Here is a 23,010-nt window from a genome sequence, read left to right as displayed (position 1 = left end):
AAATAGTAATTTTTAGTAAATCTCTAGTTACTATGTTCCATTTAATGTTGAAAATGAACATTAAAGAGTATGAATCTAAGAATCGCAGGGAGTTTTCAGTGCCCAAACCAACATTCCTTGCTTAACAGGCTAGCTGATCATTCTGAATATTGCTTTATGTGGGATTGTGCTGCATGCAACATGGCATGTTGACCTACGCAGTTACTCAAAGAAATTTATAGAATGTTACAGCACAGAAACAAGCCATTTGACTTATAAATGTTTTTTGTCTCCACTGCAACTAAGTTTAACCCCATAAACTTGAAAAATTCTCTTTCAAACAACTATCTAACTAACTTCTGAAAAACCTCTGCTTCAATTATGTTGTGAAATAAATTAAACGCTACATAAATGCTATGTTTTAAAGCTAGACCGATAGTATAGAGAACAGAAATATTTTTAGTGTGGCACAATATTGAGGGCTGAAATACTTACACATTACGACATGAAAAGGGCTTATAGAAGCCTACTTCCTTTCCACTGAAGGTGTTCACAACCCCACTATAATTTCTGCAGGTGATATTTGGAGCTGGCATACAAGGAACTAGAAACAAAATGAAAGACATTAACTAAATTATGGAGAGTTTTACTTTATATTCATGAACAGAGCATATATGTTAAACTGTGTAATTTAGTTTTTCCACATGTAGGTATTATGCATATAGTAATGCCTCTGAAAACTAATATGAATGCAGCTTTTGGAACTGAGTGCATACCTGGGAGTTTGGTGGGTGGGGAGTTTAGTGAGGCGGGGAAGCTGGTGTTCCATTCCTTTTGCTTTTTCTACCTTTTTCACCCTAGTTCCCCACATTTGATCCTTGGCCCCCGCTATTTAATTTGAAACCCTTTCTACTTCCCTAGGTTTGCAACTTGCTAGAACACTGGTCCCAGCAGGGTTCAGGTGCAGGCCGTCCCAATGGTACAGCTCCCACTTTTCCCAGTACTGGTGCCAGAGCCCCATGAACCAGAACCCAATTCTCTCACACCAGTCCTTGAGCCATGTATTCACTTCTCTAATTTTATGTACCCTGTTGTCCTCATATTCTCTATGCAGAACCTATGCAGAATTGGTTCTTACTCTACTACAGGAAAAGGAGATAGCTGTTTGGTTAGTATCTGGCCTATTCCAGTCCTAAGGTTTAAAATAGTATATGAACTACTAGAAGGGGAGAATAGAATGGGTGACTTTTTTTTTGATGTTTTATTTTTCAGGGGGAAAGTTACCTGGATGCTTTGTCCCAGGAGATGGTCACACCACTTAGGATAGGGTTTTCTGATTTGGTCAGTGGTCAGGGGCAAGAGGGCATGACTGCAAGTGAGGAAGGTAAGGGGATCCAGAGGGCAGGCATGCAGGTGCCTCAACTTTGCAACTGTCCAATAGGTTTGAGCTTCTCTCAGCTGGTTTGGATGAGGGGGTGGGGGTTGCAGGGTGGATGGGCAAACTGACCATGGCACTGTGGTACGGGAAGCCATTAAAGTGCGAGGAGCAAAAAGAAAATGTATAATAGTAAGGGAGAGTATAGTGAGGGGATTGACAATGTTCTCTGCAGCAAAGAGCGAGAGTCCTGACGGCTGTGTTGCCTGCCTGGTGCCAGGGTTCCAGACATCTGCTCAGGGCTGGAGAGGAACTTGCAGTGGGAGGGGGAGGATCCAGTTGACAGGGTCCATGTAGGTACCAATGACATAGGTAGAACTAGGAAAGAGGTTCTGAATAGAGGGCATGTGCAGAACAGGGTACATAAAGTTAGAGAGGTGAATACATAACTCAAGGACTGGTGTGGGAGAACTGGGTTCTGGTTCGTGGGGCACAGGCACCAGTACTGGGGAAAGTGGGAGCTGTACCATTGGGACAGTCTACACCTGAATTGTGCTGGGACTAGTGTTCTAGCAAGTTGCATAACTAGGGAAGTAGAGGGGATTTTAAACCAAATAGTGGGGGCAAGGGATCAAATGTGGGAAGGTTTGGTAGATTGAAGTGTAGCGAAAAGGCGAGAGAAAAAGCTATTAATATGGGAAATGATACGCAGACCATGAAAGGAAGAGACAGGGAGTACAGGAAGTACAACTCTAAGAGTAAATCAGCATTTAAGGGTAGAGGCAACAAAAGTAATAAAAGGACAAAACTAAAGGCTCTGTATCCGAATGCACATAGCATTTGAAACAAAATGGATAAACTGATTGCACACATAGAAATAAAAGGTACGATCTGATAGCCATTACAGAGACATGCTGCAGGATGACCTGAATATTGAAGGTTACATGACATTTAGGAAGGACAGAAAGCTAGGAAAAGGTGGAGGGGTAGCTTTGTTAATTAATGATGGTATAGGCACATTAGAGAGGGATGACCTAAGTTCAGGAAACCAGAATGTAGAAATGATTTGAGATGAGATGAGAAATGATGAAGGCAAGAAGTCAGTTGTGGGAATGGTGTACAGGTCCCCTAATGGTAACCATGTAGGAGGACAGGTTACAAAGGGAGAAATAACGGGAGCTTGTCAGGAAGGTATGGTGATAATCATGGGAGATTTTAATCTGCATATAGACTGGGAAAATCAGATGGGCAAGCTTAGGGTAGCCTAGATGAGGAATTCATGGAATGCTTTCGGGATAGTTTCTTAGAACAACACGTTCTAGCACCAACCAGAGAGCAGGCTATACTAGACCTAGTATTGTGCAACGATATAGGATTAATTAATGACCTCGTAGTGAAGGCATCCCTAGGTAACCATCATAATATGATTGAATTTTACATTCAGTTTGAGGGAGAGAGGAGTGGGTCCAAGTCTAGTATTCGAAATTTAAATAAGGGCAATTATGAGGGCATGAAAGCAGACCTAGCTAAAGTGAACTGACAAATTAGTTCGAGATAGGTCAATAGGGATGCAGTGACCGACATTTAAGGGAGATTTCAAAATTCACCGAACAGATACATTCCAAGCAGAAAGAAAAATTCCAAGCAGAGAACCCATCATCCGTGGTTAACTAAAAAAAAAAAAATTAAAGATAGTATCAAAGTTAAAGAGAAAGCAAATAATTGCTCAAAGATGGGTGGCAGGTTAGAAGATTGGACAGAATATAAAAAAACAGCGAAGAATGACAAAAGATTGATAAGCATTATGACCATAGCAGATGTTAATTGCTGAGTAAACCAAATCCCAGAGGGAAACTTAGCTTACGGGCCATACCCTTTTTTTGTATTCTGAAGACGAGAAGAAAACACTGATCTCAGCAGCAAGAAGTCCAGTAATACTTTTGAGATTTTAAAAATTAAAAATAAAAGTTTTATTAACAAGAAGAAAAAACTTAAGCAAGCAAGATTACAGTTATATAGTTAAAATTAGTCTTACAAAACATTCCCCCAAAAGATTTCCTACTTGGTCAGACCCACAAGTAAATACCTTCCAGGCAACACTCCCTTATAGATGTTTAACTATAAAAATCCAGTAATATTACCCAAGACAAAACTGCTGCAGCCTTACTAAGGTCATACTACACGACCTCAAACTCCCTTCCACTCTGCTTTGGAAATCCAAGGCTTGAGAACAAGACTGCTTTTTGCAGCCCAAGACTTTTCTGGCTTTACTGGATGGCTGATTTTAAACTGCTCCCAGCCTCGAGCTGTTCCCAGGGGATTTTCCTCACACAGCCAAGCACCAACAGCCACCAGCCAGCTCTCTATAATAACTCTAAAATTCCTTTTCCCGCCATCATCTCAGGTTCCATTGTTCTCACACTTCTTTGAAACTCATATCCTTCCAAATATAAAATCTTCCATGTTTCTATTTTGTCTCTGCTTTCAGGTCAATAAAATAAAAACTCTCTTCCGTTTACCCATGGATCTCCTGCAGGATGCAAAAAATGTTTGTCACTTCTGGCTTCCCTTTGATACACAAATGAACTCTCAACATATCAAAAATGCAAATGTTAGATCTAACCTATTTACTTGTACCTCAAACCCACCATAATTTCTCATTACAAATGCATACCTAACACCTCTATCCTTTCATTTTTTAACCTCCCAGATAATCCGTCTCCAGTGACTTTCCCCAGCTTAATCAAATAATGTATACACACACACAGCCTTCTTCACAGAATAACACAATAGTCCCCAAAAACATTTACAAAAAATCCATTTTCACTTAAGGAAGGAAAAATTAGAGTACAAGAGAAAGCTAACCAGAAATATAAAGACAGATAGTAAGAATTTCTATAGATATTTAAAAAAGAAAAGTTAACAAATTGAGTGTTGGTCCTATAAAAACTGAGTCTGGAGAATTGATAATGGAAAATAAGGAAATGGTAGATAAATTGAACCGGTATTTTGCAACAGTCTTCACTAGAGACGATACAAATAACATCCTAGAAATAGCTGTAAATCAGGAATTAGGGGGGAGGGACGGACTTGGGAAAATTACATTCACCAGGGAAGTGGTACTGAGCAAATTGTTGGAGCTGTGGGCTGACAAGTCCCTGGGTCCTGATGGATTTCATCCTAGGGTCTTTGAATAAATGGCTAGTGAGATAGTTGATGCGTTGCTTTTAATTTTCCAAAATTCACTAGATTCGGGAAGGTTCCATTAGGTTGGAAAATAGCAAATGTAATTCAAAATGTATTCAAAAAGGGAAGGAGACAGAAAGTTGGAAACTACAGGCCAGTGAGCATAACATATTTCATAGGGAAAATATTAGAAGCTATTATTCAAGATGTTATGGCAGGGCACTTGGAAAAATTCAGGGTAATCAGGCAGAATCAACATGGTTTTGTGAGAGGGAAATCATGTCTAAGCAAATTATGGGAGTGCTTTGAAGAAGTAACATATGCTGTGGATAAAGGGGGGACCAGTGGATGTACTCATCGTGTAGGGGGTAACATATTAGCATGAATAAAAGATTGGCTAGCTAACAGGAAACAGGGGGTAGACATAAATGGGTCTTTTTCTGGTTGGGAAGATGTAATGAGTGGTGTGCTACCGATATCAGTGCTGGGGCCTCATCTTTTTACAGTTTATATAAATGGCTTGGATGGAGGGACTGGAGGTATGGTTGCTAAATCTGCTGATGACACAAAGATAGGTATGATAATAAGATGTGCAGAGGACACAAGAAGGCTACAAAGGGATATATATAGGTTAAGTGAGTGGGTAAGGACCTGGGAAATGGAATATAACGTGGGAAAGTGTGAAATTGTCCATTTTGGCGGGGAAAAGAAGCATATTATCTAAATGGTGAGAAACTGTAGAGCTGAGGTGCAGAGGGATCTAGGTGTCTAGGAGGGCATTGGTGAGAGCACATCTGGAGTACTGTGTACAGTATTGGTCTCCTTACTTAAGGAAGGATGTAACTACATTGGAAGCAGTTCTGAGAACATTTACTAGACTAATACCTGGATTTTGCAGGTTGTCTTATAAGGAAATGTTGGAGAGGCTAGGCTTGTATCCACTGGAGTTTAGAACAGTAAGAGGTGACTTGATTGAAACATATAAGATCCTAAGGGGTCTTGACAGGGTGGATGTGGAGAGGATGTTTCCTCTTGTGGGAGAATCTAGTACTAGGGGCCACTGTTTAAAAATAAGGGGTCGCCTACTTAGGACAGAGTCGAGGAGAAATGTTTTCTTTCAGAGGGTTGAGAGACTTGGAACTATCGTCCTCAAATGGCAGTGGAAGCAGAGTCTTTGAATATTTTTAAGGCAGAGCTAGATAGATTCTTGATAAGCAAGGATGTGAAAGATTACTGGGGGTAGGTGGAATGTGGAGTTATGGTTAAAATCAGATCAGCCATAATCTTATTGAATGGCGAAGCAGGTGTGAAGGGCTGAGTGAGCTACTCCTGCTCCTTATTCGTATGTTCATATTTAAATGTTGCTTTATATATTGCACTTCAGCACCTAATCGTCATGTGCTGGTGCATGGTGCATGATCAACAATGGAGACTGATGAGATTCATGTTGTAAAATCTCAATGTAAACTTGTTCATTTTATCCAACTTCAAATCCAGGAAAAATGTTTCTCAGCCAATTAATTCTATACTTAGAATATTTAATTGAAACAGCTACAATTTCCTGAAAAATGTGATGAGCAAAGAAACTTAATGGGCAATTTGGGAAAAACATGACATCAGTTCCCCACTGACATCATTACATGAGTTATTGAGGAGGCAGATCATGTTAATATCCATTCTACATCAGGGTCATTTCCCTGCTGAAAATGTTTCACAATGAGCGGCTAAAGGTACAAGATTGAATGTAAGAGATGTAGAACAGAGGGCAATAGAAACTTTTTTTTTCAAATATAGTTCAAAGATCAAAGATTCACTTCCAGCGTTAGCGATGGAGGAAGAAACTAACTAAACATTCAGGATTAGATTGGATGGGTGAATGAAGGAAGTGGTTGAAAAAATATGGGAACCATTTCCTTTAGTGGAGGATAAATGCAAACGTAGACTTGTGAGGCTTAATGACCCATTTTCATGTGGCAAGTTCTATATTTATGACACATTTATGAGTTACTAAGAGTGCACTGCATAATACTATCAAGAACTATGAAGTAGTGGTATAGCATCAGAAAAGCATACAATTCATTTGATATACAAGCTAATGTGCTGCTATGAGATTAAAGAATTTACAACAAAGGTATAGCCTGGGAAAAACAATGATGGGAAGTAACAGTATGGTGTGAAATGGGTGGGGCCTTTCATTTCTATTTCGCAATTTGTTCAAGCAACTGGGTATCACAAAGCTTTAGGTATGGTTGTATCCAACAGTAAGGGAGCTTTTTATATATTTTAGAGTGAAATAAAGATCGAGTCATATACATGGAAATAAGCCAGGAGCTGAAATATCAAACATTTAAAAAAAAATTGGATATACTAAAAACGTAAGGAATTTTTATCATAATGGAGAAATCTGACATTGTCCAAGTATAAAATTAGATTTTCTGGGCCAGGGAGGTTGCTCATAAGTAGTTATGACTTAGTGGGCCATTAAAAAAAGTGACACTTGTCATGTTCAGCATAGGCATGAAGATGTTACAAATTTTAAAGCTTTGTTTTTCAAAATTGGATGCAGCTTAATATGGCTGCAGTATATCATGTGACATCTGAAGTGCAATACAATAGACTCTGCGGCCAATATGTGATTAAATATGGACCTGAGTGAAGAAATCTCACATCCAATTGTGAGGTTCACACATCTCATTGTTTAAGAGTGGACCAAAACCTCCAGACAATAGGGTTTGCAGGCAACTCATTTCTGTGTTATACCAGGGACGTGGAAACTCCATGGGTGTAGGCAAAAATGAAAAGGATCACTTCAACCTTTCTTTGCACTGTGATGGCTCCCCTTGGATGTCTCAAACTTTCAAAGTGTGAAAAGCCATAGCACAGGGTGTTCACCAATCTTAACACACTGTGTTATTTGCAAAAGGACTTTGGACTTGAAACAGGTCACATGAGTAAGGCAGTCATGTTTGTTACCTGCTTTTAAAAATAACAGCAGAAGCTTTCTGAAACAAATACCATCAGAAATACTATCTAAGCCATCAAACCAGTTGCAAGACAACTATGCAGCCAAGGTAATATACAGCTATGCCTTGAAAGTGGGAGAAGGGCTCTTCCCCCTAACCTGTTCCAACTTCAGGTCCACCTGTAAGCCAAACTCCTGCAATTCAACTACAAGAAGCCTTGCAGCTTCTAAGAATCTTCTGCTTTTACAAGACCTCCGCTCCAGCTAAAGCATAAATTCATCCAAGAAACTACCGGCCTGCTTTGAAAGAGACTGAAACAATTTCAGATTGTAATCATATTGTTTTTTTCTTCATCTGTATCTAATCTTTGTGTATGTGATGATGTGTGGGAGGCATCACATTTCAAACCTCTGGGGTAAGTGTGTGATAATAAATATTTTTTTTTATTTTTAAATTCACAAAACCTTGCTGCTGGAATCATTTAAATTGGAACAACTATTCTGAAGGTAAGAAAACACTAACCTCACACATTAAAACACTTGTTCACGGTCACAATAAAACACACAAATTCTGTCCGTGACATACTTCATTCAACAAAGCATATTTTTTACAGGACTTTTTTTTAAAACAGCAACATTACAGCATAAAAGGGTACATTCATGTCAGTTTAAATGATGTCTAAACATTGCCATCTGCAAGAACTTCCAACAGCACCATGCAGAAACATGGACTCCCTGATGTCAACTCTCGATTTCCACATTTAACTGTGCATTTGCAGGTGACAGTTGTTGCTATCAATTTCACAGTTGTACTGTCTGTGAAACTATCAGTGAACACTGACAGTTTCAGTCATTACAAACTCAAAATCCAGGGCATTGACTTCATTTATTATTGACAAAACAAACATATAAATACAGAAACTCCTGGAAACACTCAACAGGTTTTACAACATCTGTGAAGAGAGAAACAGAGATGTTTCAGGTTGATGACTGACAGGGTTAACTTGGTTTCTAGCTCCACAGATGCTGCCACCCCAGTTGAATATTTCCATAATTTTGTTTTCAGATTCCTACCATCCGCAGTACTTTTCTCTTGTATTACCACCTCTAGTTGTACAAATCTGCTTAATGAGTAATGAGTTTATCCAATAGAAGGTAGACAATGAATCTCAGATGCTCTTCCATAGGAGGGAAGGCAAGCCCAAGCTGTTCTTACACATCTCAGAAGGGAGACAGGTTATACAGCCAAAAGCAAGGAAACAAGTAATTCCCCCTTGAACTCAGAACCATCATATTATAACTGGCAAGAAAATACCACGTACCAAAAGCTGTTTCATTCGTGCAATTTTCTGGCTCTTGTGTTACATCATTTATCTTGGGAGAATCGCAGATATATGTATGGAAACAACTATTAAGGAAACATTCCTTAAATTATATATTTTCAAGGATCTATATATTTAGTGTTTACCATTAATATTGAAAGCCAGTAACAGTATTAAGAGGGTGTAAGCAGTGCACAGCAAGTTTTCAAATATTTCCATGGTTTTATAAATAGTTAATTTATTGTAACATGGAAGTTATCTAAATCTCAAAAAAAGAGTACCAAATATATCCCCACTGAAACCACTGGTTTCAATTTATCAACCTTGACGTATTAGTAAAACTGGGCATATAGTTGTGTTACAAATGCGTATGTGAATGTCAGAAGAATTTACATGATCAACGCTACTCTCCCCACCAGTTAGTGGTTGTATTGTAATGAAAGGAACAAAATGCTTGTTATCCACATACAGTATATATATATATATAATTAACAGCTTCACACTAATGTAATATACGTTATACCAATATATATCTAACAATTCGATCCCCTTTGTTTTCAGTGAAATCCTCATGGTGCTTTAAAGTGACAAGTGTCACTTCAAAAAAAAATGCACCAATCTCACCCCTGCCGGTTCTGCGGTGTTGGCCCTGAATTTTGATCCCTAATTACTGTCCTCTACTGTCCTGTATCTAAAACACTGGCTCAAATGCTCGATTACTTTTAGCTGTCTCGTCAACCAGTTTATCTGATGCTAGACAAATAGCATAGAGTAAAGGATATTGCCCGAGTCGCAGCTCGTCGCATTTATCAACATCAACAGAAACAGCTTTTAAAAAACAAAGACACAGAAGCAGTAGGAAAAGCCGCAGCTCCCAGCGGTCCCTGGGCAGCGCCATCTTGGAATCTGATCACGTGCCTGTGGTGTTTATAGTACAGGAAACAGGACAGGAGGTGTGTCCGTCACTTGTCACTCAACACAAATACAACGCAACCAGCACAAAATACAATACCGAAACACAAACTGTGAGCAAAATACAATACCGAAACACAAACTGTGAGCAAAATACAATACTGAAACACAAACTGTGAGCAAAATACAATACTGAAACACAAACTGTGAGCAAAATACAATACTGAAACACAAACTGTGAGCAAAATGCAATACTGAAACACAAACTGTGAGCAAAATACAATACTGAAACACAAACTGCATAAAACAACAACGAATTGTGCACAAATACAACTGTACACATCTAATACTGAAATACATAATACTGGTACCGCAAACATTCTACCAAATGTCAGATTTATACGAATTATTCTGGTACCCAAAACGTTTATACAAGCACAATATAGGTATACAAGCACAATATAGGTATACAAATATAATACTGGAACCAACAATTTTAATATACATCTGCAGAATTGGTACCCCCAAGTTGTACAAAAATAAAATGTTAATATACATGTGTGACACTGTTACTCAAATATTGTACACAAGTACTGATATATAAATATAATGCAGCCACTTATAGGTGCACATAAATACATTACGAATATACAATGTTTTGCATTTATATACTGTTCTTAATGCAGTAAAATACACTTCATTGAGAAATACATAAATAATGCATACTGATATACCAAAATAATATGCACCCAAAATATCCAACAATAAAAGTCAGTCAAGCTTTTAGCAGAAAGCTGTGGCGAGAGGTTTTCACCAGCCCCAGGAGAATGCAAGAGGGTAGTTCGGAATTATTTTCTTTAAGTCGAACATGGGTATTAATTGAGGTGGCAAACTGTAACATATTGATCATATTGTATTATTGTATGAAGACAGTGAAATATTGATTAAATTAAGTGAGTCTGGCTGTAACTGTTGCCTCATAATTCTATTTGCTATGAAATAAAATAACTTAACAACTAATTCTGAAGGTATTGCAATTGCAGAGGGACTGAGGGATATATTTTCACAAATCATTGAAGGTGGCAGAGCAGGATGACAAGGTGGTTAATAAAGTATATGGGATCCTGAGCTTTATAAATAGGAGCATAGGGCGAAATTTTACAGCAGCGGGATTTTACGTTCCCGCCGAAGCCAATGAGGTTTAGAATGTCTCGCCGCATTTTCCGGCCCCGTCGAAACAGGGCCATAAAATTCTGTCCATAGAGTACAAAAACAAGGAAGTTATGAAAAGCTTGTGTAAAACATGAGTTCAGCCTCAACTGGAGTACAGTGTCTAGTTCTGGGCACCACACTTTAGGAAATATGAAGATATTCAAGGGGATGCAGAAAAGATTCATGAGAATGGCTCTAGGGATGAGGAACTTTGGTTATATGGATAGATTGGAGAAGCAGGAGCTGCTCTCCTTGAAGAAGAGGAGACTTAATAGAGGTGTTCGAAATGATGAGAAGTTTGGAAAGAGTAGATAGGGAGAAACTGTTCATGTTGGTGGAAGGATAGAGAACCAGAGGACACCAATTTAAGGTGATTGACAAAAGAAGCAATGGTGAAATGGGGAAAAATTTTGTATGCTATAGGATCTGGAATGCGCAGCATGAGAGTGTGGTGGAAGTAGATTCAATCATGACCTTCCAAATGGATTTGGATAATTAGCTGAAGAGAAGAAATTTTGTAGGGCTGCTGGGAACAGGCAGGGTACTGGGGCAAGGTGAGTTGCACATGCAGACAGCCAGCACAGACACGAGGGCCAAATGGCCTCCCTCTATGCTATAACCATTCTATGATACTGAATAATATTTAGCCTCATCTTTTCAAATGTTTCCTTGTCATGCTTCAAAATAAATTGAGGCACATGTGGGGTTACCCTATGGAAGATATGAATATCCAGTTCAGATCACAAAAGGGTATAATTACTGCAATCCTGTGTCACACAACAAAAAAGTAGATATTAGGCTGGGCAAGTTAACGTCGGAAAACAAAGGGATTTAGATTCACTTGCAGAACCAAATTCTTCTTATCGTGTCCACGGACAGTCTATACATGGCCCAGTCAGAACTGGACACATTTTTGCGCCTTGTTGTTGAATTCGACAAGATCTGCAACAGTGCAGGGTTCCTCTAGCGATAGACATTGCAGGAGATGTTACATAGTCTGTGGCTCAATTCCACATTCACAAGTTGTCGGGCTGGTTGTATCCCCATTTGCTTAGTGACACCTTTGAACGACCTACACCAGTCCTAAGTTTGTTAAGGCACTTCCAGGTTGCCCAGTTGCAATTAGCTCCTGGGGGAAGGCTTTCATCTGGTAGAATTTCCATCGCTGGGGGTTGTTCGAGACTGGCGAGCCGGTCTTTCCACAAGGCGATGTGGGCTTCAGATGGGGTTGATTGTAATGGAACAACACTGTTCATGAAGCTCTTCCTTGACTTTAGGCGGCTGGGTGTAGGTGTATGACCATGTAGAGGGTGCTTCTCATCGGATGTTTGACGGAGTCGCTTTTTCTTGCTGGCTACCATTCTTCTTATATCAGGGGGAGCGATACCCGCCAGGATATATAGGCTGTTGGTGTTTGTTGGTTTTAAACAACTTGTGATAAGTCGGCACCTTGCATTCAGAACGGCATCCATCTTCTTAGCATGAGTAGATCTTTCCCATGCAGGGCAGAGTATTCGGCAGTGGAATAAGGTAGAAGCGTTCACGTCGCGGCCCTGTTTCAACCAATTCTACCGCCACCACGCACAGCAAGTAGTGCAGAACCAAATGACAACATTGAAACTAAGAAATCAGCCTCAACTTGTACCAAGGCAATCTTGCTTTGATGTGCATGGGAGATTTATATACAGTACGCTTACTGATTTTAATATATATGTGACCCACAATTCCAAAAGTTTCGATATCATTGCATTACAGCATTGGCTTGAACATTTTTTGGGCTGAAGTGGGAAATACCTAGTCCCCAGTTACAGGTCTATTTCGAAACAAAAGCAACGTATTCAGGATGCTGAACATCTGAAATAAAAAGAGAAAATGCTGGAAATAATCGGCAGGTCTGACAGTTTCTGTGGAGAAAAAAAGTTAATATTTCAGGTTGATATTTGATCTGCAATGTTAGTTTTTTTACTCTCCACAGATGCTACAATTCTGTGTCAACAGCCTGGGAGGTTGGGAAATTTTCCTGCGAGAAAAAGGACAAATTGTTTGTTCTGGGTTTGAGGAGAAGGAGGGAGAAGGGAAGGGAGAAGGGGGATAGAGGGGGGAGAAAGGAGGAAGAGGGGAGAGAAAAAGGGAGATGGGGAAGAAGGGGGAAGAGTGGGGAAGGGGTAAAGTGACTGAAATGGGTGATGCATGAGGGGAGATGGGGGAGAAGGGAGCAGAGACTATCTCAGGGAGGTGCATGGTAGTTTGTTGTAAGATTTGATACTTTGTTATATTGTCCTTTCTGCTGCCCTCTCTGTTGGGGCGTTAGTTCAATAATGGCTGCCTGCAGTTGAGCATGTTTTAGTTTTACTCAGTGCAATAACAACAAAGGGGCTGGGGGAGAAAGTATGTCCAGGAGGGGTGGATGTACAGTCCTATTGGGGGGGGGCAAGGTGAGGGAGGGTACAGTCAGTCCCAGAGATGGGCAGTCAGTCAGGAGGGTTAGTCATTTCCAGGGGCACTGCAGTGCTCCCAGGATGGTGAGGAGAGTGGCAGTTTGGGTAGATGGTGTGTTACAGTCACTCTGAGTCAGTTTAGTTAATCCTGGCGGCTGGATAACAGTCACTCGCAGGGTCGGTACAGGATGTATGGGACATTCCGGGGGACCAGTATAGTCAGTCCAGCGAAGGGAGACAGTCAATCCTGGGTGGGGGTACAGACAGTTTTCAAGGTGTAAAGTCAGTCCCAGGGGGCAGTGTATTGCCTGTTCCTGGGTCGTGGACACAGTTGGTCCTGGGGAGGGAGGGTTGGTATAGTTAGTCCCAAGGAGGGCACAGTCTGTTCAGGAGAGGGGAGCAGTTGGTCCCACATTGGGTCAGTCCGTTCTGGGGGTGGGGGTGAGCGTAGAGTCAGTCCCAGAGATGGTGGCGGGGAGGGGTGGTACAGTCAACGCGGGTGGGCTGGGGGTGGGGGGGAGGGTACAGTCAACGCGGGTGGACTGGGGGTGGGAGGGAGGGTACAGTCAACGCGGGTGGGCTGGGGGTGGGAGGGAGGGTACAGTCAACGCGGGTGGGCTGGGGGTGGGAGGGAGGGTACAGTCAACGCGGGTGGGCTGGGGGTGGGAGGGAGGGTACAGTCAACGCAGGTGGGCTGGGGGTGCGGGGGAGGGTACAGTCAACGCGGGTGGGCTGGGGGTGGGGGGGGAGGGTACAGTCAACGCGGGTGGGCTGGGGGTGGGAGGGAGGGTACAGTCAACGCGGGTGGGCTGGGGGTGGGAGGGAGGGTACAGTCAACGCGGGTGGGCTGGGGGTGGGAGGGAGGGTACAGTCAGCCCGGGTGGGAGGGAGGGTACAGTCAGCCCGGGTGGGAGGGAGGGTACAGTCAGCCCGGGTGGGAGGGAGGGTACAGTCAACGCGGGTGGGCTGGGGGTGGGAGGGAGGGTACAGTCAACGCGGGTGGGCTGGGGGTGGGAGGGAGGGTACAGTCAACGCGGGTGGGCTGGGGGTGGGAGGGAGGGTACAGTCAGCCCGGGTGGGCTGGGGGTGGGAGGGAGGGTACAGTCAGCCCGGGTGGGCTGGGGGTGGGAGGGAGGGTACAGTCAACGCGGGTGGGCTGGGGATGGGGGGGGAGGGTACAGTCACCCCGGGCGGGTACAGTCAGCCCCGATGGGGTGGGGGGTGCGTGGTACAGTCAGCCCGCGTGGGCTGGCGGGTACAGTCAACTCCGATGGGGTTGGGGACAGTCAGTCCCTGGGGGCGGTGCTCCTCCTCGCGGTGTTTCCTGTCTCAGGTGAGCGCTTGCGGTGTGAGTCACTTCCGCTCGGGCAGGTGAGGCCGGAGAGTGGAGCGGAGACTGGGGTCCGGGGGTCGGGCAGCCGCTGCTGAGTCAAGTTTACGGACCGAGTTAATGTTGCCGACCGGCGGTGCAGTGAACTGGACCTCGATGCGGTTGTGAGGTTTCTTGGGGAAAGTTGGTGAAAGAGCAAAGTGCAAATTATTTGTGACTCGGGCCTGGAGCTGACAACCGAGGAATTTTCCCTGGACCAAAACTTTAGTGGGAGCAAAGTTTTTATCCGATAAGGAGCTGACATTTTCACTGAAGATTATATTCGTATGTGAACTGACTGCTGGTTTAGTCTTTTATTTGCTTTTAAAGAAATGTCCTCAGGGGCGGTGGATTAATCTGTCCGGTTAACCTACAATCTGTCTGGTTAGTATCATTTGCTTTCTGTGCTGGGCCGCTGACACTGAAACCTGGACATATTTGGAGTTGCAGGGAAGTCATAAATCTGAGCCCACCTTCATCTGATTAGAGATTTAAATCTTAAAAGAGTGTGGTGAGTACTTTACTATTGATATAATGGTCATCCCATCGATTGCACAAAGTACTATATTAAAATATGTTCGGGCAATTTATGTAATACTTGTTAATTGTGGTGTGTAGATTTTTTATAGATACTGCTCTCGCTTCATTCTAGTTAATGAGGTTCTGAAATGATAGGACATCAGTCTTAACAGCAAACCTTTGGAAACTTATTTTGTTGCAAAAATAAACAATGAAAAACATGAAGGTGCCTCCAATAATGACCGAGTCACTTGAAAGTAATGTCACAGTGACAACAGATTGATGGATGGCTGAAACAAAACATGGACATATGGTCAGAAGCTCATCTGGGTGTCAAGTTTGCAAACAGTCTGGTTTAACCTCAGACATTTTGCAGGAGAGGGATGCTGTCAGCGGTTAGAGGATGGAGTTTATGGTAGTGTTTGAAGACACTGGCTTTGATCTTTCCAATACTTAATTAGAGGAAATGTCTGTTCATCCAGTACTGAATGTTGGACAAGTAGACTGACAATTTAGAGCTAATGGAAGGATTGAGAGAGGTGGCGGTAAGATGGTGATTATTGTTAGTGTAAATGTGGAAACTGATGTAATGTGTTTGGATAATGTCACCGAGTGGCAGCATTAGCTGAAAGGTAGGAGAGGTCAAGGTTAGATCCTTGGGGGACACCAGAGTTAATGGTGCAGGAGTGGGAAAACACTAGACACTCAGCAGGCCAAAGGACATTTGTGAAGAGTATACAGATTAGTTAATGTTTTAAAAGCAACTTGTATTTATATAGCAGTCATAACATAAAACATCCAAAGGAGCTTCACAGGAGCATTAACAAACAAAATTTGAGAAAAATCTGCACTAGCGCAGGTGACCAAAAATTTGATCAAAGAGGTAGGTTTTAAGGGGTGTCTTAAAGGAAGAACAAGAGGCAGAGAAGTTTAGGGAGTTAATTTCAGAGCTAAAGGCCTTTTTGGTGAAGGCAGGGCCACCGATGGTGGAATGATCAAAATTGGAGTTGTTCATGAGGCCAGAATTGAAGGAACATGACTGTGGGTTTGAAAACAAAGATGTGAATTTTAAAATTGAGGTGTTCCTTAACTGGGAGCCAGTGCGTATTAACAAGCACAGGGGTGGTGGGTAGAAGGAACTTGGTGCAAGTTAGATCATGAACAGCAGAGTTTTAGATGACAAGTTTATGGAGGGTAAAATGTGGGAGGCTGATCAAGTGTGAATTGCAATAGTCAAGTCTAGTAGTAAAAAGGCATGGGTGAGGGTTTCAGCAGCTAATGAGTTGAAACAGTAATAGAATTGGCCATTGTTATGGAGGTGGAAGTGGGTGGTGTTAGTGATGACACAGACATATGGTCAGAAGCGTATCTTGGTGTCAAATTTAACACTAAGATTGCGAACTGTCTGGTTTAGCCTCAGATCTTCCCGGTGAGAGGGATGGTGTCAGTGTTTAGGGAATGCAGTTTGTGGCGGCGGGGTCTAAAGACATTGGCTTCGATCTTTCCGATATTTAATTGGAGGAAATTTCTTCTTATCCAGTACTGAATGTTGGATAAACACCCTGACAGTTTAGAGACAGTGGAAGGATTGAGAGAGGTGGCGGCGAGATAGAGTTGGGGAGATGGTGGTTATCATCAGTGTAAATGTGGATAATGTCACCGAGTGTTAGCATTTAGCTGAGCAGTAGAAGAGGTCAAGGATAGATCTTTGGGGGAAAACGAGAACTAATGGTACAGGAGTGGAAAATAAAACCAATGCAGGTGATTCTCTGGTTATGGTCAGATAGACAAGAGTGAAACCAGGCAAATGGAGCACCATCCAGCTGGACAATGGTGGAGCTGTATACCAGGAGGATGGTGTAGTCCACCATGATAAAGGCTGCAGATTGGTCAAGAAGGATGAGGAGAAAAAGTTTACCTTTGTCACAGTTACGTAGGATGCAATTTGTGACTTGGATAAGAGCTCTTTCAGTACAGTGGAGGGATTCAAACAATGAGTTCTGGGAAGAATGGGCATGGATTTGGGAGTCGATGAGACATTCAAGGCCTTTGGAGAGCAAAGGGAGGTTGGAGGTTGGAGATAGGTTGGTAGTTTGCAGGGATGGAGGGGTCAAGTGTTGGTTTTTTAAGGAGAATGGTGATGAAAGCGCACACACACAAACACACACACCTCCCCACCTGCCCAAATAAATATTATAATATGTCAAATGCTAAGGTGGGGAACAAGAAATAGTTAAATGGCAGAAATGCATGTGCAGAGGACAGTGAGGCATAATGAGACAAATGCAAAAAAGCAACACTTACATGACAGTGTAAGAAGGGCTAAAGGGGTTAGATAAATTGAATAGAAAACATACAAAACCCTCCCGCAACCAGCAATCTGGGGTGGGGAAAATGGTCACATATATGTTGCCCACGTGAATGGTGGAAGCGGAAACAATCAATGATTTCAAAATTAAATTGGATGAACACTTGAAAGAAATAAACCTGCAGGGCTATGGGGATCGAGTGGGGGAGCGAAACTGACTGGATTGCTCCATGGAGTGCCAGCATGGACTTGATGGATTGAATGGCCTCCTTCTGTCCTGTAAATGATTCTAAATGGCTCTAAATATCACCCGTCAGCATGACGTGTGTACTTGGTGTAGGGGCAGGCAAAGCAATCACTTAATCTGTGTTTGGTCTTCCCAATGTAGAGGGTATTGTGCTGTAAACAATGACTGGATTGAATGATGTACATAACCATTGCTGTATCACCTAGAAGGAATGTTTGCGGCCATGTGGGATGTGGTGAATGGGGAATTTGTTGCATCTCCTGTGCTTGCATGGAAAGGTGCTAGCAGAAGGAGAGCAGGTGCTGGTGCGATGGAAGAATGAACCAAGCAATGATCAGTCCTTCCTAATGTGGAGCTTGTGGGGCACTGGAAAGCGAGAGTAGGGGTCTTTAGATCTGAGCAGGGGAGAGAGTAAGTGAAGGTAGGAAATAGAACCTACTCAACTGAGGATCCTATCTATCAGGCTGGAAGGGAATCATTGGCTGAATAAATTGAAATCCATTTCCAAAGCTCCTGTGGCTGTTGGCAATATTAGAACAGATGTGATAGAGGTGGAAGGGGTCCTGGCTTATGTTGTCTTTGAATGAAGAAACCTGGGTTAATTCACAGTGAGTGTGCCTTGTTGCGAAAGACCCTCACACCTGGATTAAACATTTGATAATTAATACTGGAGTACTATGTGCAGTTCTGATCCCCTTAGCTTAGGAAAGATATTATTGCCATTGAGGGAGTGCAGCGAAGGTTCATCAACACTTGTTCCCAGGATGGCAGGACGAAGAGAGTTTGGGGAAACTCGGCATGTATTTTCTAGAGTTTCGAAGAATGTGAGGTAATCTCATTGAAACCTACAAAACAGTTAAAGGGATAGACAGGGGATAGACAGGGTAGAGGCAGGTAAGATGTTCCCCCTGGTTGGGGACTCTAGAAGCAGGGGACACAATTTCAAAATAAGGGGCAAGCCACTTAGGACTGAGATGAGGACAAACTTTTTTACTCAGAGGGTTGTGAATCTTTGGAATTCACGGCCTTAAGGGCTGTGGATGCTCAGTCATTGAGTATGTTTAAAGCAGAGATTGACAGATTTTTAAATACCAATGACTTAAAGGGACATGGAGATAGTGTGGGGAAAAGACATTGAAGTGGATGATCAGCAATGATTGTAGTGCACGGTGGACCAGACACAATGGACTGCATGGCCTGCTCCTATGTTCCTATGCTTGGAATACAGAATTATAGGACTTAGCTGTAGAGAACATTAGAAGTGTTGCATGACTTGTGCAGACCCTTCTACTGTGCTAATAGCAGATGCTCATTATAAATCCACTCTTGGTTCTGTCAGTTGTATTTAAAGCTTTTTGGATGCGACCCAATGAAGAGAGAATAGGCCTTCCATGTTGAGCAAATAGAAGCCTTACAGATATGTGTAAAATTGTCAGTGGCTGTATCTGGATATTCTTTAACATGATGAGGAGCCTCTGTGTATATCAGACTAAAAGCTGATCAATGAGAAGTGCAAATATGTGCCTAAGTATCAGTTCCAGTCAATCTTTGGAGTCCTGTCATCAAAGCCAATATGTCCCAATGTAGCAGGGTGACTAGAACCGCATGTAATAAACGCTATGTAGGAAAGCAATGTAACTGTTGAATTAGAAACTGATTTGAGTTGGATGCCATGTACATTTTTGTATATTTTGACAATGTCTGTTTCATTGTTATAGATTTCCTGAAAAAGGCTAAACAATCAAAGAGAAAAATCATGCCAGAAAAGCCTATAGCAGGTACTGCCTTCATCCATTTGTATACTTTTTTAAGCAACTGAAATATCTATTATCTGTAAAAATATGTTCAAATTCTTGAGACTTCCTGTTGCACCTTTCTCATTTTGCTGTCATATAGGGCCCTGTCCTTTGCAAACAGAAAGGACATGTCCACGCATTGAGCCTTTTTCAATGAAAGAAAATTTGGGGGAACAGCCATTCCCTAGTTTATTTCTCATGGTAATACCTTGACTAATCATAGTTGACTTGCCAGGTTTGAATTTAAACAAAAGCTTCGCAGTTAACTTATCCCTGGTGCATTCTCCATGACACCGCCTCTACCTACCTATCGGAGTCCACTTTCCAACCAATCAGCACCCTCTTCTCATGCAGTATAATTTGTTGTTCCCTTTGAGATTTGATGTTCTTACAAATCTGTCTTGATGAGTGCAAGACAAAAAGCTTTGACAGCAAGTCTCTTTTATCAGCAATACTCATACGTTTGTGAAACTTGGTACCTGTTACACTTGGCAATGTGCGTGAAAAAAATGAACTATCCAAAGTAATTCCTGTTATTACTACTTTTAATTGAAATATAATTGTCTATTACTTAGCTCTACAAATGCTGGTCCCATAGGCAAGTTGCCCAAGTTTTCTCAGCATTTTCCTTTCTCAATTTACTTTTTCCTGTTTGCCAAGTCTAATAAATTAGTTAATTTTTAATTTTGTAGATATTTAATTTAATATTTCTTCCTTCTCTCCAGTTATGTGCTTTCCTCCTTTCTTTTTGACCCTGCCTTTGCTTAAGCCTGCTAGTTCTGGCTTTTTTCTCTCTCTCCTTTTTCCATTGGGCTTTGCTTCTGATTCTGGGTCCACCTTCTGACCATTTGGCTTCCCTAATGCAATTTCTGATTCTGATTTACTGGCTCTTAAAATTCTGCCTCCATCTCCACTCATTTGTACTGTTCTAGCTTGCTCGTTTGCAAAATCTGCCTCTGTCCAGTCTTGCTACCATCTGCTTTCCTTGACACCATCCAGGGTAAAGCAGCCCACTTGATTGGCAATCGATACATTCATTCCCCCCACCACCAGTGTAAAGGGACTGCAGCATGTATTATCTACAGGCACCACAGCAGCTTGCCAAGGTTTCTTCAACAGCACCTCCCAAACCTGTGACCTTTACCACCTAGAGAAACAAGAGTAACAGATGCATGGGAACACCACCATGTTCAACTTCCCCTCTAAGTCACACACTATCCTGACTTGGAAAGTTCCTCCATCATTGCCTGTACAGAGTCCTGAAACTCCCTCCCTAACCGCACTGTGTGCCTGCACCACACAGTCTGTAATGGTTCAAGAAGGTGGCTTATCACCACCTTCTCAAGGGTCATTAAGGATGGGCAAAAATGATGGCTTTGCCAGTGATGTGCATATCTAACTCCAATGAATATAAGCCCAACATTTCCTCTTAATACAACCCCTTCATCCCTGGAATCAGCCTAGTGAACATTCTCTAAACTGCTTCCATGCAAGTATAACCTTCCTTAAGTAAGGAGATCAAAACTGTACACAGTATCCTTGGTGCGGTCACACCAAGTCTTGTACAGCTGTGGCAAGACTTCCATCCCTCTTGCAATAAAGGCCAGCATTCTATTTGCCTTCCTAATTACTTGCTGTACCTGCATGCTAACTTTTTGTGATTCATGTACACACACACACAGAATTCTGCAGTCTCTCTCCAGTTAAATAATATTCTTCTTATCTATTCTTCTTCCAAAGTGGACAACTTTATTTTTTACCACATTATACTCCATAACCCAAATTTTTGTCCACTCACTTAACCCATCTATATCCCTTATGTATCTTTGTATCATCAGCAAATGCAGCTGCAATTCAGTTAGTCCCTTCATCCAAGTAATAAATATTGATCAGAAGTAGTTGAGGCCCTAGCACTGATCCCTCCGGCATTGCACTCGTTACAGTTTGCCAATCTGAAAATGATCCATTTATCCTGACTCTTTGTTTCCTGTTAGTTAGTTAATCCTCTATCCATTTGGGATAGAGAGGATTGGGAACATTTTAGAATACAGCAAAGGAGGACCAAGAAATGGATAAAGAAAGGGAGAATAGAATATGAATGTAAACTAGCAAAAAACAAAAAAATGGACTGTAAAAGCTTCTATAGGTATGTAAAAAGGAAACATTTAGCTAAGAAAAATGTGGGTCCATTACAGGCAGAGTCAGGAGAATTTATAACGGGGAACGGAGAAATGGCAGAGAAGCGAAATGATTATTTCGTGTCTGTCTTCACCAAGGAAGATACAAGAAACCTCCCAGAATTAGAGATCCAAGGGACTAGGAAGAATGAGAAATTGAAGGAAATTAGTATTAGTAAGAAGGTTTTATTGGAGAAATCAATGGGACTGAAAGTTGAAAAGTTCTAGGGACCTGATATTCCACATCCCAGAGTGTTGAAAGCGGTAGCTGTGGAGATAGTGGATGCATTGGTGATCATCTTCCAAAACTCTATAGATTCTGAATGGGTTCCTGCAGATTGGAAGGTAGCAAATGTCATCCCACTATTTAAGAAGGGAGGGAGAGAGAAAACAGGGAAGTACAGACCTGTTAGCCTTACAGTAGTAGTAAGGAGGATTGTTGGAATCTGTTATAAAGGATGTAATAAATGGACGCTTAGATAATAATAATCTGATTGGGCATCATCAACATGGACTTATAAATGGACAATCATGTTTGACAAACCTGTTGGAGTTTTTTTGGCATGTTACTTATAGAATTGATAGAGGGGAGTCAGTGGATGTAATGTACTTTGGATTTTCAGAAGGCTTTCGATAAAGCCCGCAGAGGAGGTTGGTTAGCAAAATTAAAGCACATGGGATAGGAGGTAATATATTGACATAGATTAAGGATTGGTTAACAGGCAGGAAGCAGAGAGTGAGAATAAATGGGCAGGCTGTGACTAGTGGGTTCCTGCAAGGCCCCAGCTGTTCAAAATATATATCAGTGATTTGAATGTGGGAACCAAATGTAATATTCCCAAGTTCACGGATGACACGACGCTAGGTGGGAATGTGTGTTATGAAGAAGATGTAAAGTGGCTTCAAGGAGATTTGGACAGCCTTAGTGAGTGGGCAAGAACATGGCAGATGGAGTATGATGTGGAAAAATGTGAGGTTATCCACTTTGGTAAGAGGACCAGATATGCAGGGTATTTCCTAAATGGTGAGAGATTAGAAAGTGTAGATGTACAAGGGGACCTGAGTGTCCTCGTCAATAAATCACTGAAAGCTAACAAGCAGGTATAGCAAGCAGTTATGAAGGCTAATGGTATGTTGGCCTTCATTGCAAGAGGATTTGAGTACAGGAGTAGCAAAGTCTTGCTTCAATTGTATAGAACCTTGGTTAG

The 23,010-nt window shown here is 41.9% G+C and overlaps 2 protein-coding genes across 6 annotated transcripts in view; one reads left to right on the top strand and one right to left on the bottom strand.

Annotated features, from left to right (window-relative positions):
- tm2d1 (TM2 domain containing 1) overlaps positions 1 to 9,737 on the bottom strand; it is a 123,109-nt gene extending 113,372 nt beyond the window's left edge. Inside the window, exons 1-3 of the mRNA XM_078561176.1 lie at positions 9,607 to 9,737; positions 8,825 to 8,898; positions 475 to 583 (exon numbers count right to left, since the gene is read on the bottom strand). Of these exons, the coding sequence (XP_078417302.1) occupies positions 475 to 583; positions 8,825 to 8,898; positions 9,607 to 9,722 (299 nt within the window). The 5' untranslated portion in view covers positions 9,723 to 9,737. The remainder of the gene's footprint in view (positions 1 to 474; positions 584 to 8,824; positions 8,899 to 9,606) is intronic.
- Positions 9,738 to 15,132: 5,395 nt separating this feature from the next.
- Positions 15,133 to 23,010, top strand: part of patj (PATJ crumbs cell polarity complex component) — a 392,616-nt gene continuing 384,738 nt past the window's right edge. For all 5 annotated transcript variants that reach the window (XM_078561172.1, XM_078561175.1, XM_078561174.1 and 2 more), the window contains exons 1-2: positions 15,133 to 15,266; positions 19,548 to 19,607. In XM_078561172.1, coding sequence (XP_078417298.1) covers positions 19,586 to 19,607 — 22 coding nt within the window. In that variant the 5' untranslated portion in view covers positions 15,133 to 15,266; positions 19,548 to 19,585. The remainder of the gene's footprint in view (positions 15,267 to 19,547; positions 19,608 to 23,010) is intronic.

Source organism: Cetorhinus maximus, chromosome 17 (assembly GCF_964194155.1).
Source record: "Cetorhinus maximus chromosome 17, sCetMax3.hap1.1, whole genome shotgun sequence".
Taxonomy (NCBI): Eukaryota; Metazoa; Chordata; class Chondrichthyes; order Lamniformes; family Cetorhinidae; genus Cetorhinus; species Cetorhinus maximus.
This window is presented reverse-complemented; position numbering and strand designations above follow the sequence as displayed.